Below are 16596 nucleotides of genomic sequence, written 5' to 3'. Positions count from 1 at the left end.
CTACTAAATCTGTGGAAGCTCCGTGATAGGCACCTCAAAAAGTAACGAATAATGACCCTAAATCCCAGTAACGATTAACGCGTTCCTGATTTTGGCATAACTAGTTACCGTGCTCGTTACCACAATAATAACGTAGTTACTGTAACGCGTTACTTAATAACGCGTTAGTCCCAACACTGACCCTAACCCTAAGTGGTTTGCTTGTGACCAAGTGGCTGTTAGTATGTAACAAGATGGCTATCACAGATTTGCTATAAAAAACATCTTGATGATCCTCGAAGCATTTGGGAAAATATTTTGTGGACTCATGAAACATAAGCTTCACTTTTTGGAAGGCTTTGGAGTCACATCAGAGCTGGTATCAAACTTGCAAAGCAATTCATAGAAATATGTAAATGTGACAAATATCCAAAAACTATAAACTCATCACTGCAAAATCTCCAGTGTTAAATTAACAATTTCGACACTGTTTTATTAACACTTTTGACAGCGTTATATTTCTGCAGTAACCTAGTCAGTGTTAAAGATTAACAATGACTAACATTAGCAGTGTTGTTTGTCTAACACTGAAATATTACTAGCATCTTTAGTTATTTCCCAGTGATAGAAAGTCAGCACTGCTCAGTGACTAGCTTACTGTTAGAAATATAACACTGTCAAAAGTGTTAATTTAACACTCAAAAGAGCGGACACATATAGACACTTTCTAGTGTCAATTTAACACTGGAGATTTTGCAGTGCACGAAGGGGGAAAATACTCAGAATAGTTCTTCCACTGCATTGCCTAAATCAGGTTTGCCTGTTAATTAATAACGTTTATATGATTGACAATAAAATGACACTAGAGTTCTGTGTAATTGACATGTATTCTCAGGTCATCTGGATTATTTGGAAATTTAAGCTACCGAAATTAAATGTTGTCAGCACTCTTAATGGGTGTGATATTTCCTAAGTTCAGTGGTTCAATACAGAAGCTGTTTGCACATCTCAGGAAATCTGAAAGGTTCAAATACATGTTAATCACACTTCCCTCACAGGATTTCCCAACAACATGCCACAGAACTGCATGTTGAAGGACCTCTGTCCTTTTGAGTGTATAAGTTGTGTTGCTATTAACCCCCTGAGGTCTGACCTTAACCCACCCTAACCCTGTATTTTGGAGAAGAGCAAAGCAGACGTTTTTTTTTTTCCTTTTTGGGGGGGTAAAATTTGTTTTCCATGTGTTGCAGTTAGAATGGTTATTTTCTGTGTTGCCCAATTGCAAGTCTTGGAGAAAAATTTAATAAAAACAAAAATGATATATTCTGATTGCAGAGGTTCAGAGTTCAGAGGGTTATGGTTGGGGTCATCACCGACAATGGCTTAGACCTCAGATGGTTTAGTCTGCCTAAAGCTAATGTGTTTAAAAGGCAAAGTACTACATAACTCCAATCCCGTGCTACGTGATATTTTTGGCTTTTGAGAATTTTTCAGGTGTTAAAAAAAAAATCGACATTGTAATTTTTACACATTTTTACACATAAACCATAAACCAGAACAAATATTTTTTTGTTTTTTTCTGTAGTGTGTTTAGCTTGCAATAAAAAGTGCCTTGATGCAACTGTTGTTGTGATCTGGTGCTGTATAAATTAAACTGTATTGAAGTGAAGAGCCCCAGGAGGAAAACGTGTCACAGAGCATGATAATATTTTAGGGATGTCATAAAAGTGTTACTCTGACAAAGTAGCTCTACCAGGATCTCCAACTCAGTATCTGGAGGATGTGCAGGAGGTCCAACCTCTCTATGTGAAATGCATAACTGGAAATGTGTGCAAGGTCCGTAAGACCAAGTACAAAAGATAAGAGTTCATTTTGAAATCAACATCTTCTAGTTTCTGAAAATATGCTTGTTCAGCATGTAGCTCAAATGCAACCCAACCCTAGCAGTACTCCTAAGCCACTGGCTGATTCCTGGTGGATGCTGAAGTTAAAGGATCTGATGCTAACATTTTGGTGTTTTGGGAATATGAGTAATAACTGTTTGGTGGATGACAGACCTTTTCCAAAAAGTCTTTTTTGTGCTTCTCCAAACAAAGTGTTTGTTCTCCTCATCAGTAATGGAGCAGCAGGACCCCCATCTGTCACTCGTTCAATTTTTCCTCATCAGGTAGAAAATTTCATGTGTTGCTGCAATCCCAACCACAAGAGGGGAAGTGAAACTCAACACACGCTCACAGTAGAGCTTAATGGGAGTGTACACAAGTTAGCTGCTGCAGTCACACACATGCCAAAATCACACTAAGACACTTTCATGCAGTTCTGCCGAGCGATCCAACATGAAGCTGTATGTGATTGTTCCACTGTGTGTGCTGTTTACCATCACCCAGCAGGTAAGAAAACACAGAAGACATTGTGATATTTTAATTAAATTAACTGCTTTTTATTAACTGATTTTTGCTTTGTTTAACATTTTAAATTTCAGATATCTTTGTCTGAGAATTGTGTCTGTGAATTTGCACAATCTGAGAAAAGTTTCCCTCATGACAAACTGGAAAGAGTTCAAGGTGCTGCCTTAGACTGCAACAGCAACCTTATGCCACAGAAGGTATGTGTGTGTATATGTGTGTGTGTGTGTGTGTGTGTGTATGTATGTGTGCATTCATGCTAAGTACTTTATAGCCACTGCTCTGCCTGCAGATTATAAAGCTGGAGAGTTTGCTCCTTGGTTTGGATCGCCGTCTGCCTGTACTGGAGAAGGATGTATCGATGCTGGAGAAAGAAGATGATGGAGAGCTCTACGGTGTTCTCAGCCTCTACGTCATAGAGAACGAAATGACTGAGATCAATGAGCTGATTGATAAGCTCAACAGCACCAGTCTGGAACAGGAGCGTGTTACTGCTGCGACAACTCAACAGGTAAATTCACAAACAGATGAGGCATTATATTAAGAACTTGCTTTTCAAGTCTCGATCGCGTTTTAAGGTAAAATGCTTTTTTCACTTGATCTCTGAAGTCTTGGTACTTGGCAGACAAAGCAAATGGTCACTCTGACTTACACACATCTAAAATAATTTACATTCCCATTAGAACATTTTCAAAATGAGTTACTGAAATTGATGTTTTTGAAGCTACTGAATTCTATAAATTCTGCAATGACAGAAATACATCATAACAACACTATAGTCTGCTTAGTCACAGTACTGCTATGACTTGGCCTTCTCACTGTATGTGCCGAGCCTGGCAGTCTTCTCAAAAAGTAGTCTGCTTCTCTAATTCACAGACTGCTCAGTGGTTGCTCTTGTTTTCCTCAAAGACTGCTCCTAATTAAAGGCTCAACACAAAACATTGTTTCTACCTGTAGAATAAATACTTTGTCTAATTTTTATCCATGGCAAGGTCTTCAGTCAGGCATAAACCCAGCCTTACTTAATGCACCATTTTCATGTGTCAGCTTGTATTTTGAGTAAATGCTCATTCAAAACTCTTACCATATTTTACGTGCAATTAAAATGAGTTTTTGATCAGAGATCTGTGATGTCTGCTGATGTCAGCTTCAGGACCTGAGAGAAGAGATGCAGGAGCTAGAGACATTTGACACAATGCAAGTGGTGAAAAGACAAAAAGCCAACCAACGCCTGAAGAGGGACCTGGAACAATGCAAGAACGGGCTTCATCCCACCCACCAACCCACTGAGCGTCCACATGGTAATCCCCAAAAGCTTCCTTTATGCAGCTCAAAGCGATCTGACTATAGCATAGCATTTGCATATCTCCACACCTGCACAGATACCCAACATTAATTTGGCAGATATCAAAAAACGTGCTATTTAAGCTGCTTTAGCATGTCCACATTTCTGCAAGCCACTTTAAATTGAATTCAATTTTCACCTTTCAGTTTTAGTTATATAGCGCCAAATCACAACAACAGTTGCCTCAAGGTGCTTTATATTGTAAGGTAGACCCTACAATAATACATACAAAGAAAAACCCAACAATCAAATGACCCCCTATGAGCAAGCACTTTGGTGACAGTGGGAAGGAAAAACTCCCTTTTAACAGGAAGAAACCTCCAGCAGAACCAGGCTCAGGGAGGGGTGGGGCCATCTGCTGCGACCAGTTGGGGTGAGAGAAGGAAGACAGGATAAAAGACATGCTGTGGAAGAGAGACAGAAATTAATAATAAGTACGATTTAATGCAGAGAGGTCTATTAACACATAACGACTGAGCAAGGTGACTGAAGAAGCAATACTCAATGCATCATGGGAATCCCCCAACAGTCTACACCTATTGCAGCATAACTAAGGGAGGATTCAGGGTCACCTGGTCCAGCCCTAACTATATGCTTTAGCAAAAAGGAAAGTTTTAAGCCTAATCTTGAAAGTAGAGATAGTGTCTGTCTCCTGAATCCAAACTGGAAGCTGGTTCCACAGAAGAGGGGCCTGAAAACTGAAGGCTCTGCCTCCCATTCTACTTCTAAATACTCAAGGAACAACAAGTAGGCCTGCAGTGTGAGAGTGAAGTGCTCTAATAGGGTGATATGGTACTACAAGGTCATTAAGATATGATGGGGCCTGATTATTTAAGACCTTGTATGTGAGGAGCAGGATTTTGAAATCTGGATTTAACAAGGAGCCAATGAAGGGAAGCCAAAACAGGAGAAATCTGCTCTCTCTTTCTAGTCCCTGTCAGGACTCTTGCTGCAGCATTTTGGATTAACTGAAGGTTTTTCAGGGAGGTTTTTGGACATCCTGATAATAATGAATTACAGTAGTCCAGCCTGGAAGTAATAAATGCATGAACTAGTTTTTCAGCATCACTCTGAGACAGGATATGTCTAATTTTAGAGATGTTTCAAAAATGGAAGAAAGCAGTCTTACATATTTGTTTAATATGTGCATTGAAGGACATGTCCTGGTCAAAAATGACTCCAAGGTTCCTCACAGCGTTACTGGAGGCCAAGGTAATGCCATCCAGAGTAAGAATCTGGTTAGATACCATATTTCTAAGATTTTCAGGGCCGAGTACAATAACCTCAGTTTTATCTGAATTAAGAAGCAGAAAGTTAGCGGCCATCCAGGTCTTTATGTCTTTAAGACATTCCTGCAGTTTAACTAATTGGTGTGTGTTATCTGGCTTTATGGGTAGATAGAGTTGGGTGTCATCAGCTTAGCAGTGTAAATGTATGCGGTGTCTTCTAATGATACTGCCTAAAGGCAGCGTGTATAATGTAAACAGAATTGGTCCTAGCACTGAACCCTGTGAAACTCCAAAATTAACCTTAGTGTGAGAAGAGGACTCTCCATTTGTAAGCAACAACTTTGCAACCAACTTCCAGCACAGAGCTTTCTTGCATTCTGTATGTTGATTAATCATTGCAATATCGGTTGACAATGATGCCTGCTGTGTTCTGTACTGGAGTTTTGCTGCTGCTCTCCACTTTCCATGAAAGGCCCGGAGCAGAGCAATGCAACCAAACATTAACTCTTGCAGATATAAATAGTAGTCTTACCTTGACTATAATCCTGCTGAATGAACTACTATAGCCATATATGGGAAGAAATCGGCCATGCAAATTAACACTCTCGCTTTGTTTCCTTTAACATTTTATCCTCAGGTAATTGTCCCTATGGTCAGTTTCTGAATATAAGTGAACCGAGGGTCTACACAGCAGGAGAGTATCCTGGTTCATACAAGTATGGTGCCTGGGGTCGGGATCCCAAACCAGAAGCCGGGAAGGAGAGTTGGTATTGGCGGGTAATATTGACTTCCAGCAACAGATATGCCCACTACGTCCGTTTCTATTCCACCTTGAGCTCCCTCATCATTGGGGTGAGCGTCCCTGGTAAGAACCTGTCCTTTTGTAATATTTTTTGTGGCATACTGGGGAACATTTAAGTGTAAACTATTTACAGTACGGAAGGCAAGGTGTAGACTGACTTTCCTCCAATAAAAAAATGTAAGCTAGAACTAAACACTTCTGCTAGTCACACTACAGAGTCAGTTCCCAAAATTGTGGAAATGTAAGTTGTTTCACAAAAGGCACAAAAGCAGAACTGGCTCTATAACAGCATCACGTTTAGGGATGAGTATCAAAAACCAGTTCTTGTTGAGAACAGCTGAGGTTGTTGAGGTTCCCACTGTTTCAAAATTCCTTGGAATTGTCGATATCGATTCCAGTCGCCCCGAATTACGTCACCACGTTGCGGAGCGTCATTTACCTGGCAGGAAACATGGTGGCTCAAACACTCAAAAGTGTGGTTATACTTTACAAGAACTGATGACAACACGGCAACTTGCAAAGTAGATATTTCATTTAAGGAAGGACACACTACAAATATGCAAAAACATTTGCTCACAAAACACGCGATGACCGTAAATGAATGTCGTGTTTTTAATTCTGCTCCGGACTCGTGAATCTCAACCAGCAGCAGCGGTAACGTTTGCACGTCCTCTCCCGTTAATGCGGCAGATAAATAATCAACTACCAGTGCATATTATGTTAGCGCGATCTGCCTTATTACAAAACCTGCCATTACTGTGCATTTAGGTGACCGTGATGAGAGAGACAGAGTCTGGCTCAGATGCTGGCAGTTCTCACTGCAGTCTACCGGTAGCGTCTCCTTTCAGGCCAGGATAGACGAATGTCACCGAGCAGTGACTGAGTTTGTGGTAAAAGGCTTGAATCCATTTGCCACAGCAGATGCCCCCGATTTTCGCTAAGTGAATGTGTTTAATTGTAGGCAGGGACATTACTGGATATTCTTGTGTAATTGCTACAGAATAATTTATGTTATACTTTGTTATTGCTACAGAAGAATATTTATTTTATTATTTTACATTTACAATTTTTTTTCCTGGGGACCCTGTGACGCCCCATTGAAGAGCCATAGGTTGGATCTCTTAAGATCTCACTGTTGGGTTTGTAAGGCCATGTTACTTCTAAATTTCTATCTTGTTCAAAGAGAAGATATAAAGCAAAGTTCTAAGCTAATCGACCTTAGTGTTCTCCTTTTAAAAAAAGAATCGATAAGAGAATCAATAAAGAATCGAATCGTTAAACAGAATCGAAAATGGAATCGGAATCATGAAAATCTTATCAATACCCATCCCTAATCACCTTGCTCTGTCTATACTGCCAGTCTAAAAGTAAGTTGTAGATAGTGACTCCAGTAAACTCCTCCAGTCTCTCAGTAGTTTTTTTTTTTTTTTTTTTTTTTAAAAACACAGCATGAATCATGCGAAATCTTCTGATACTTTCAAAATCCGGCTCTCTTCCTGACAATCTCAGCACCAAAGGTTCACCCTGAAGGTGTAACTAATTTTAAAGAAAATTCAGTCAATCCTTAAACTTTTTAAAAAGCTAGGCACTGCTGGTTTTAGCAACATTGGGTCAGACGGGAATACACTTCAAATTTGTTGAAGGCTAATTTCAGCAGAGGATTGACACACAAGAGAATGTTTGTGATCCTGAAAATAATTTAAACAATAATCAAAGACCAATGAAAAGATGTACCCACCAAAAAAGCACAATTATTTTTTTGTGGATAATATAAAAACAGTATTATAAAATGTAATAGGTTTTGTTTTTTAATCAGGCTTGTCAGTTATTATCTTTTTCTTCCTTTTTCAGGCAACGTCCAGATCAGTCCCTCAAATCCAACTACCAACACCATCCAAGGTCCAAATAATGTTCTGTATGGAGGCGCTTTGTACTACAACTGTTACAACAAGGATGCCGTTTGTCGTTTCAACCTCACTTCCAAAATTGTTACCACCTTACATCTACCCAAAGGAACCAGGTTGATTCACTTAACTCTGTTTTTAAAAATGGTTATTTTGTAATAAAGATAATAAATACAGTTTTTATTTTTATAACAAGAATAGCAAATACTCTTTTTACTCATATTTTACTCAGTATAAATATTAGTTTTGCAAACACTCTCATGGGAAATATATTCTTTTAAAAAGGAGAAACCATAAAGTACAGGTCTTTAAGAGATAAGCAAACATGACATTTTTTGGTGTAAAACATTCATTTCTGTCCTCTGTTAATCAGGTACAATGCAAAGGGTAACTTCTGCAACCTTGAAGAATGCTACCAATGCACTGACCTGGACCTGGCAACAGATGAGTCTGGCATCTGGGTGGTCTACACCACCACCCAGGACTTTGGCAACTTGGTTCTGTCCAAGGTGGAAGAGGGTGAACCACCAAAGCTCGGACAAACCTGGCACACTTCAGTCTACAAGCAGGCAGTGACCAACACCTTCATGGCCTGCGGCGTCCTCTACGCCACACGTTACGTCAACGAAGAGGTCGAGGAGATCTTTTACTCCTTCAACCCCGTGACGGGACAGGAGAGGTTCAACGTTGGCATCTTCATGAAGAAGTTGGCTCCTAACATTCAAGCCCTGAACTACAGCCCTGTGGACCAGATGCTTCATGCCTACTGTGACTCCTACATGGTCTCTTACAAGGTGCAGTTTGAGTTACTGGATAATCAGTCCTGAAGCTAAATACTCACTCCAGTAATAGTTACTAAAGAATAAAAACAAGCATTGAATTTCTGAAAAATGACAAATACTATACACAATATGCATTATCAATTTACATACTAAACCAATTTACTGTTGTCTCTTTCTTTTTACTGTTTTCCTTCAATCAATTAAAAGCATACACTTCTGGTGTGGTTTTATTCAGTGTTATATTCAGGCTATGTTTCAAAAGTCAACATGGAGCTACTGGTATAAATTTAGATCAAGTAATTGTATAGGAAGTGTAGAATTTAACTGACATCAGCTTTACAAAAAGGGTAAAGAGCAACTCAGACGTAAAGAGAGATGTGGACAGCTTTGGAAAGCTTGAGCAAATCCACGTCATTGGTATATTATACGACTCCATCAGGAAGTCAGTTCAACTGGCAAACACATCTCACTTCTGAAAATTAGAAATATTTAAAGACCACAAGGTATGGTATTTCCACAATATTATAAAAAGATGCAATATCCTTCAGCAGACAAGGCCTCAGTGCTGGGTATTGCCTTCTGTACCAGAAATGACTTCTGATATTTTGCCTAATAGTTCCCTCATCTCCAACATCAGTTGGCTGAAACATGTTGACCCTTCTTCTCTCCACCTTCAAAATGTTTGATTTACAAGTTTACAAACTACAAGTTTCTGTTAGATTTGTATTCTTGATTGTCATTTATGCTTAGAAATATCTACTCATATATGCTTAGAGTGTTATAATCAATGTCATGTTGGTAGAGGTTTGATCCTTAATAGTCTGCAAAGGCTTTGTGTACATTCCAGAGTGTTCTGGCATTCACACCTACATCCTGGGAGAGGTCAAACCTTCTCTTATTGTTTTATGGTAGGATAAACGTAGCTATATCAGTTTTAGGCTAAGTGCCTTTTGTTTAGATGGACCGCTAGACTCCTGGCACCAGCTTTGGGGAGTCTTCACAGGGTCACATCTTGACCCCCCCCCCCCCCCCCCCCCCACACACACACACACACACACACACACGCATGCTTACACAACGCACAGGCAAGGTACTCTTTGTGTGTATGTAGACGTCATATGTTAATGAACCTATGTATATTCATGTGAGCTCAATAAAAGGAGTGCTATGGGGAACCTGGCTGAGAGTCTGACGGAGGTCAAGTGGGTGGAACGACACTTGGCTCCAGGCAGGTCTCCCTCATGCATGAGTAACACAAAGAACTTTGCCTACTTGGTGTTCAATGCCTTTGCTGTGTAGTTAAATTGTCTCGTTCCAGCGGTGGGCCTGTGCTAGACAGAGCCAACAGTTTCCAAATGTATGTTCACATTATTTTCAAGCGTTTTAATGAGATGATCTACTTTGAATATTTTATTACTTGCCTACATTGTATGTATCTGGTATATGTTCCCATTACTCAGGTGTACAGTACATAGACTGCTAGCCAAAGCTAGCTTGCGTACAGAGAGCAAGCTTGTATAAGAACAGGCCTCAAACCACACTTTACCCTGTGGCCTCTGGCATCATAAACGCAATATTGCGCACTGGTTATGAAGAGAACCTTGAACCTTGAGCTGCTCTATATTAACCACATTTTTGGTGTCTAAGGGCGTCTCTCTATTAGGCTTCCCATGCACCCAAAACGTGACAGAAAACACCTGAGTCGTCAAATTCTGACGTAAAGTCTTTATTTCTCACTTGTTACTTGATCAGTACATTGACAGAGACAGTTTACTTTGTATATGTATTTATATAATATATTTAAACTTTACAGTACACATCTGGATGACAACGAAGTCGGTAAGAGTCCTACTGTTGTGAATAGAAACAAGCTCAGAGGGAAGATTCCCACAATATGAAACGATCCAAATGAGAAAAAAGAACTTATTGCTTAATACAAATTGGTCATAATGGCAGTAAGAAGAGAAATAGTGTTAGCACATGGACCAATAAAATACCATGAAGAGGTTACACCCTATTATTGTCTTTAAAAAAAATCTCCAAGAGAAGAGGAAAAGAAATACATTTTCTCACAATACGGTAATGTTAGAGTGCTCGGTTAGGGTAACCCGCTCTATAAATAAGAAGTACCTACAAGTGCAAGGAGGACCAAGGTCTATACAAACTGATCCAGCGCTAGCTTACAGGACCTGTGGACTTTCACAATTCAACTTCACTATTTAAAGACCTCGAAGAGGAAGGAGCAGATAGGAGATGGGTTTTCATGTACATGGTTAAATGTCAAAGATAAAAGAAATGGAAAACATAGTGAGGATGAGGTGTGGGTTGACAATACTGTACAGCACTTCAAAAAGGGACAAGATACATTCAGGAGCCCCCCCAGGCAGTTTGAGTCATGTAGGAGGATGGCAGAAAATAGCTTAGTGAACAGAAGAAACAGTGAAAATGATCACAAAATCTGCTACATGCAACCTTGAGTTTTTGTGAAGTTGGCCGATGAGGTTCTATAAGAACGTCTTTGATCTGATCCCTGTTTTCTGCGTTTTGAGACCATTACTGAATATTTCAAGCAATTCAACAATCTCTCCAGCTTAAACGAATTCACATTCTTTTCCTTTAACATTCATTCAGCCATGTTTCAGGTCAGAATCTCTCTCTGTGTTTTGGTAATGATCTTTTCCCTTCCTCTTTACACAAATATAGCATTTTCTCATTTTCATTCCCAGCCTGTTGCTTTTTAGGGCCCCCTGGTGCTCACAACTATGACTAAAACACTACCGACATCTTAAAAAGTGACTTCAGCTGATAGCCCTTTAGGGTGCAGCTGGGTTTGCCTGTGAGAGCCGGGGCACCTTGTGATTTTTTTTTTGTTTTATTTTATTTTTATTTTTTTAGAGGGAGGGGTTTTGTTTTTTGTTTTTTTAAGTGGCTGGGGGTTACCCTACATTCCGAGCTTGGAGCCCAAATGGCGCCAAAAAAGCCCCGCCCCTTACAGGCTGCCTCAGGGAAGTGCACACCTCAGCAATTGGTAGCTACGCCCCTTCTGACAGGGGACCAAAGGGTTTTCCTGTAAAACTGAAAGCAGACGAAGGTGACTATGGTACATGAATACTGTACATTAATGAGCTAAAATCCAAGGGAGCCCATCCCTGATCACTATTAAGGTGATCCAGGATTACAGCAGATTGCAGCACACAGTTGCACTAGTCTAAAACTACACATATATACTCACTATGTTGCACTACACCAGTGAGATCGTGGCTTCACGGCACATCAAAACACCCACTAACCACATAGCAATGGATTCCATCTTGCATGTGAATTTTGTGTATTCCTTTTTTTCCATTACAAAATCCAGCCCACGCAGCTTTCACTTCAGTAGATGTGCGAAAATGTGTGTGTGTGTGTTTGTGTGGGTGGGTAGCTTTGGTATATCCACAAAGAGGGGCTGGATGCTGTAACGGAAGGCAAGTTTCTGTGACGTCGACCCAGAAGCGAGAGGTTGTCGGGCTGGCCTGGTCCTGCCTCAGCTCCCCTCCCTGGTCAAGTTTGGTTTGAGTCAGGCTGTGATTGTCATCTTAAGAGACCACAAAGAGCTGCCTATGGCGAGAACCACATCCATGCACTACAGCTGCAGGCTAATGAAGGTGTTTGCATCCATGGCTCTATTTAACTAGCCACAAGTAAGGTGCTAATGAAGAATGCCCTAATACTAGAAACTAATTACATACTAGAATGCCCTAAGATTACTTTCACATTGACATGCATATACATGTTAATAAATACTTCTTCTATTCTAGTATTATGCAGTGGATTGTCTGAGAAATGTGAGATGACACGCGGCTTAAAGCTGCACTCTGGTGTATTACGCTAATTTAGCTCCAAGCGAAATTTTGGAGCTGATGCATTGTAACATCATGTTCCTGTGCCGGCCCTGCTCATGATGGGAATGTAAAGGGGCTTTCTGTGAATAAACGATTTTTTAAATGCAATTGAAATTGAAATTCTAGCTTTCTGACAAGTTCCTCGTTAACACAAACAGGTTAATCTGCACTTCAAGCTCATATAGCTACATTAATATTCCTCACTTTGCAAACTATATATAAGTATTTTGCTCGTATGGGTGCATTTTCCACCGTCTTTATTAAGCATTTACATGTTTTGCAGTGTAAGATATTAATAGTTTCAGGCTCACTTGATTTCACAGAAGGTGTTTTTCAAGTGCTTCATAACAACTTTGCTGCTACATTGGCTACGTTGGATTTGATGTTTTTAAATAATTTTTGGCTCATTTGATACCAAACAGCTCCAGATTGTCTTCTCACGCAAAATCAAGATGACTCAAAGACGTTAATGTAAATATTATTGTGGCAAAAAGAAGAAGGTAAAGCAGATAAACTGATAAAGCTCCCTGGTGGTGTAGTGGCTTGGTTTTGGTGCGCTTGTGACTGGCGGCCCGCGTGTAATTTCCTGTTTTGAGGTAATGAGCCTCAGAATATGTCTCAGATACTACACATGCAGAAGCACAGACAGCCTGAAAAATAGCTTATTATTTCAAAGTTTGAGCTGTTATAAACCTGGACTATTAATATTTTAATGTAAATGCATCAGTGGAGATAAGTTGAAGCATATACTGACAATATCACACTGTTTCAATCTAGTTATAGTTCACCCATTTGAAATAAGGTCTTACCAAGTGCAGCTTTATAGCAACGTTGTGAGCTCTAACTATGCTTACAAATCCTCTCTAGCGCTACAGGTGCACTCGGCTACGACATGCTGTGTTCTGCCGTCTGCCTAATTCTGGACACCCCCCCCCCCCCCCACCCGCATGATTCTCAAACTTCACAGAGAGAGATGCTCACAATCTGTCACATAAAAACAGAAAACACCCCATAAAAGTACTGCTCTCACAACACGTTCTCATCCCAAACAGTAACATTTTACGCTAGGTGACAAATCGTCAACATATTACGTTTTCGGGCACCCAACACGTTCCTACATGACGACATCGGAAAACTGAGGACCTATGACAACCGTTTGGACTCAATCTACACATGTTTACTCTTCTCCTTCAAATCGCTTGGGAAAACACTATTTAACGTCATTAAAGTGGTGGTTAAGCTTAGGAACAAGGTTATGGTTAGGGTTAGGGAGAAGGTTAGGTTTAGGGCTGGAATACAGGGCTGGAACGTCTATTACCGCGGGACCGTCATTCCACTGGATTTCTGCCATAACCCGGCGCGTACCATAAGAACGCGGAAGGTCACCTTTCGCGTTCCTCAGGAACGCCGCGGGACGTGACAAAACGTCGGGATGTTACGCCTCGGGAGTGAGAACGGTCTGGCTCTCATTGCTATGTCCTGCACTTTTACCAGCTCGTATCAGATTTCATCACTAGCTCTTTACAGCATATTTCTGTATGGACTGTTGACAGAATTACTGTTTTGTGTGTTTGGGGGGTGGGAGGTTAGAAAGGGTGCACGCAAAGAATGAGGCCACACTCAGCAAACACAAGAATGACACTTCAAGAGTAAATGCTAAATCATTGAGTGGTGGGAGAAAGGAAATTGAGGTGGATATTTAAATGTGTTTAGGGTGTTAAAGTAGCGTTACATATGGAATTTTACAGTGGAGGAGGGAAGAAAATGGCAGACACAGGGATAAGGAGGACGTAGATGAAGACAAAGAGAGCTGTCTTCAAATATTACTATCCCTGTCCATCAAGCCTGACTACCTCTCTCACACCTTCAATTCCACCTCTTGTTTGCACAGCCCGCCTCACTGTTTCTCTCTCCATCCCTCTACTTCCTCCCTCCCTCTTTCTTCCTGTGGTTTCTCAGCAGGACACCTCCATGGTATGGGTGACTGCGCCGACTCCCTCAGTGCTGTCCGAGTGGGTGCAGGCTCGTGAGCGGGATCCCTCCACGGAGCCGCCGCTGGTCAGGGAAGCCGTCCTGGAGCGAGCTAGGCGGGTCATACTGGCTGAGGGCACTGGGAGAAATTTCAACATGTCAAATTTCTTACATTTTTGAAAAAATAAATAAAAAAGTGCAATCAGTAGATGTTGGGGGGATGTAGGGAGCACATGCTAATGTGGATAACTGAAGAATATGTTTCTTCATAGCAGGTGAGAAACGGCAGCTGACTGGCTCATACAACAGTCATGAATTGTTAGGCTTGTTAATTAAAGCTGTTAATGTGTCTACCTGGAGACACATTAACAGCACCATGTACTCAGTCTGTGATATAATAAGCTCAGTTGTTCTCATGGGAACAGACTATGATTAGTGTGGAACTGGGTTTGTTTGGTCATTATTAAATGACTGCACTGAAGAAAGATAACAAGTTGAGCAAAGACATTTTTGGATTTCCTTAGAGTAATCAGGATTAAGTTAACCTGTATTCACACTTCACTGACTTATTATGGCTTCTTCAGGAAGGTGAAACAACCCAGAAAAGCATCCCTGACAGTTTTAACACCACACACGTTAGCCTACAGTTTTTCACTTACACAGTCAGTAGACAAAGACCAACATCAGGAGCCTGTTTTCAGCCAATTTGCACATTAAAGTTTAATATTTCTTCTTTGACCTCCATTATTACCTGGGTATTTTGTTTTGCTTCCCACTGAAAATAAAACTAAAATTTGCTGATAGGAAAAATGAGCAAAAATCCATAATTTGTAATAAATTGGAATGCAAAGGTAACCCTGGGATATTTGAATATGAAAGCTGAGTTTTAAATAAGGTCAGAAAATCATGGCTATTTGCAGAAAAACACTCAAAGCTCTGGACTTAAAATTCTCCTATCAGGTAAGCTATGCTTTTTAAAATCTTCTAAACAAAGTTCAGTTCATTTCATTCCATCTTTCTGTGATACAAGGGAAAAATAAATTTTTAACCAGTGTAACTAAAAACAACTTGGTTTTGTCAACAGTTTATTTACGTTTTTTAAAGACATGGTGAATTATTGTTAACTTGGTCTGAAAGTCTTTGCTCAAAGCTAGCTGAACGCCATGCAAAGAGCAGGACTGGAGATGCAATGGTAAAGGAATGGGGGGAGTGGAAGTAAGGGCAGTATATTTTTCCATTGGAGGAAAAATTATATTTGATAAAACAAAGATGGGGGGTTAATGTCCTTAGGATAAAAGAAACTCCAAAAATGAGAGCAAAAGTAAAAAAAAAAAATAACCATAATAATAATAATTAGCCCAAAATATTATATTCACAACCAAATGAAATTCAAAAGAAATTCTAAAATACCACAGTCATTGAATAGGGCAATAACAGGTCAGAGGTGAACGGGGAGGAGGAAGTACCTGGCCCTCCACTCAACCTCCGATCCTTCACATTAGCGACTGAAAGAACGGGGCAAGGAAGACAGAGGGCAAGATTAATATTGGTCATAACCCTCTGCATAAAATACATCATAGCACACTCACTCGACACTACAAAAATACACCTGAAAGTAAATTTTAAAAATAAAACAAAAAACACTGAATCCCACTCTGTCTCACTAACTATGGCGGTTTGGAGACTTACTGTAGCCCATCCCCTGCAGGAAATACTTGAAGGCTTCTGTCAGTTTGGCGGGCTGGAAAAAAAACACATCAGAGTTTTTATTCCACTCAATTCTGAGGAAACAGTGTCTTAAATGTGGATGGTGAGTTTGTGCTCTGTGGTGTTTTTATTTGTTTGTGTAGCAGCATCTTCATGATGCAAAGTGGTTTGTTTGTGTTACCTGTGTGAGCTGGGGCAGTCCACCAGAGTCAGCCATCTGCCACGGGAGGAGACAGCAGCCATCAGCCAACTAGCATATGATCAATCAACCATCTCTGTCTGTGTGACAGATCTATCTATCTATCTATCTATCTATCTATCTATCTATCTATCTATCTATCTATCTATCTATCTATCTATCTATCTATCTATCTATCTATCTATCTATCTATCTATCTATCTATCTATCTATCTATCTATCTATCTATCTATCTATCTATCTATCTATCTATCTATCTGTTTGGTGTCTTTGGTGGTCTATCATCAAGGTAAACAATGTCTATGTTATTATTTTTCTTGTATTTTCTTCTTTATGAAACATTCTGTCAGAATATATCGACCCAAGTATTTCTAAAGCTTGGGTTCAGT

The 16596-nt window shown here is 40.1% G+C and overlaps 2 protein-coding genes across 6 annotated transcripts in view; one reads left to right on the top strand and one right to left on the bottom strand.

Annotated features, from left to right (window-relative positions):
* Nucleotides 1-2015: 2015 nt before the first annotated feature.
* Nucleotides 2016-9456, top strand: LOC308392321 (olfactomedin-4-like). The gene is made up of 7 exons (XM_080875301.1): nt 2016-2369; nt 2462-2584; nt 2677-2895; nt 3532-3685; nt 5596-5823; nt 7612-7780; nt 8038-9456. Exons 1-7 carry the CDS (start codon nt 2316-2318, stop codon nt 8489-8491), a joined length of 1401 nt encoding a protein of 466 aa, XP_080731427.1. The 5' UTR covers nt 2016-2315; the 3' UTR covers nt 8492-9456.
* A 1849-nt stretch (nt 9457-11305) lies between these two features.
* The window catches only part of ndrg4 (NDRG family member 4), a 68156-nt gene continuing 62865 nt past the window's right edge, over nt 11306-16596 (bottom strand). For 3 of the 5 annotated variants that reach the window (XM_080876701.1, XM_080876703.1, XM_080876704.1), the window contains 4 exons: nt 16190-16225; nt 15991-16042; nt 15768-15806; nt 11306-14440 (listed from right to left, as the gene is read on the bottom strand). In XM_080876701.1, coding sequence (XP_080732827.1) covers nt 14286-14440; nt 15768-15806; nt 15991-16042; nt 16190-16225 — 282 coding nt within the window. In that variant the 3' untranslated portion in view covers nt 11306-14285. The remainder of the gene's footprint in view (nt 14441-15767; nt 15807-15990; nt 16043-16189; nt 16226-16596) is intronic. The other 2 variants (XM_080876702.1, XM_080876705.1) reach the window with 1 other exon arrangement.

The sequence above is a fragment of the Rhamphochromis sp. 'chilingali' genome (assembly GCF_963969265.1).
Source record: "Rhamphochromis sp. 'chilingali' genome assembly, chromosome: 2".
NCBI lineage: Eukaryota > Metazoa > Chordata > Actinopteri > Cichliformes > Cichlidae > Rhamphochromis > Rhamphochromis sp. 'chilingali'.
This window is presented reverse-complemented; position numbering and strand designations above follow the sequence as displayed.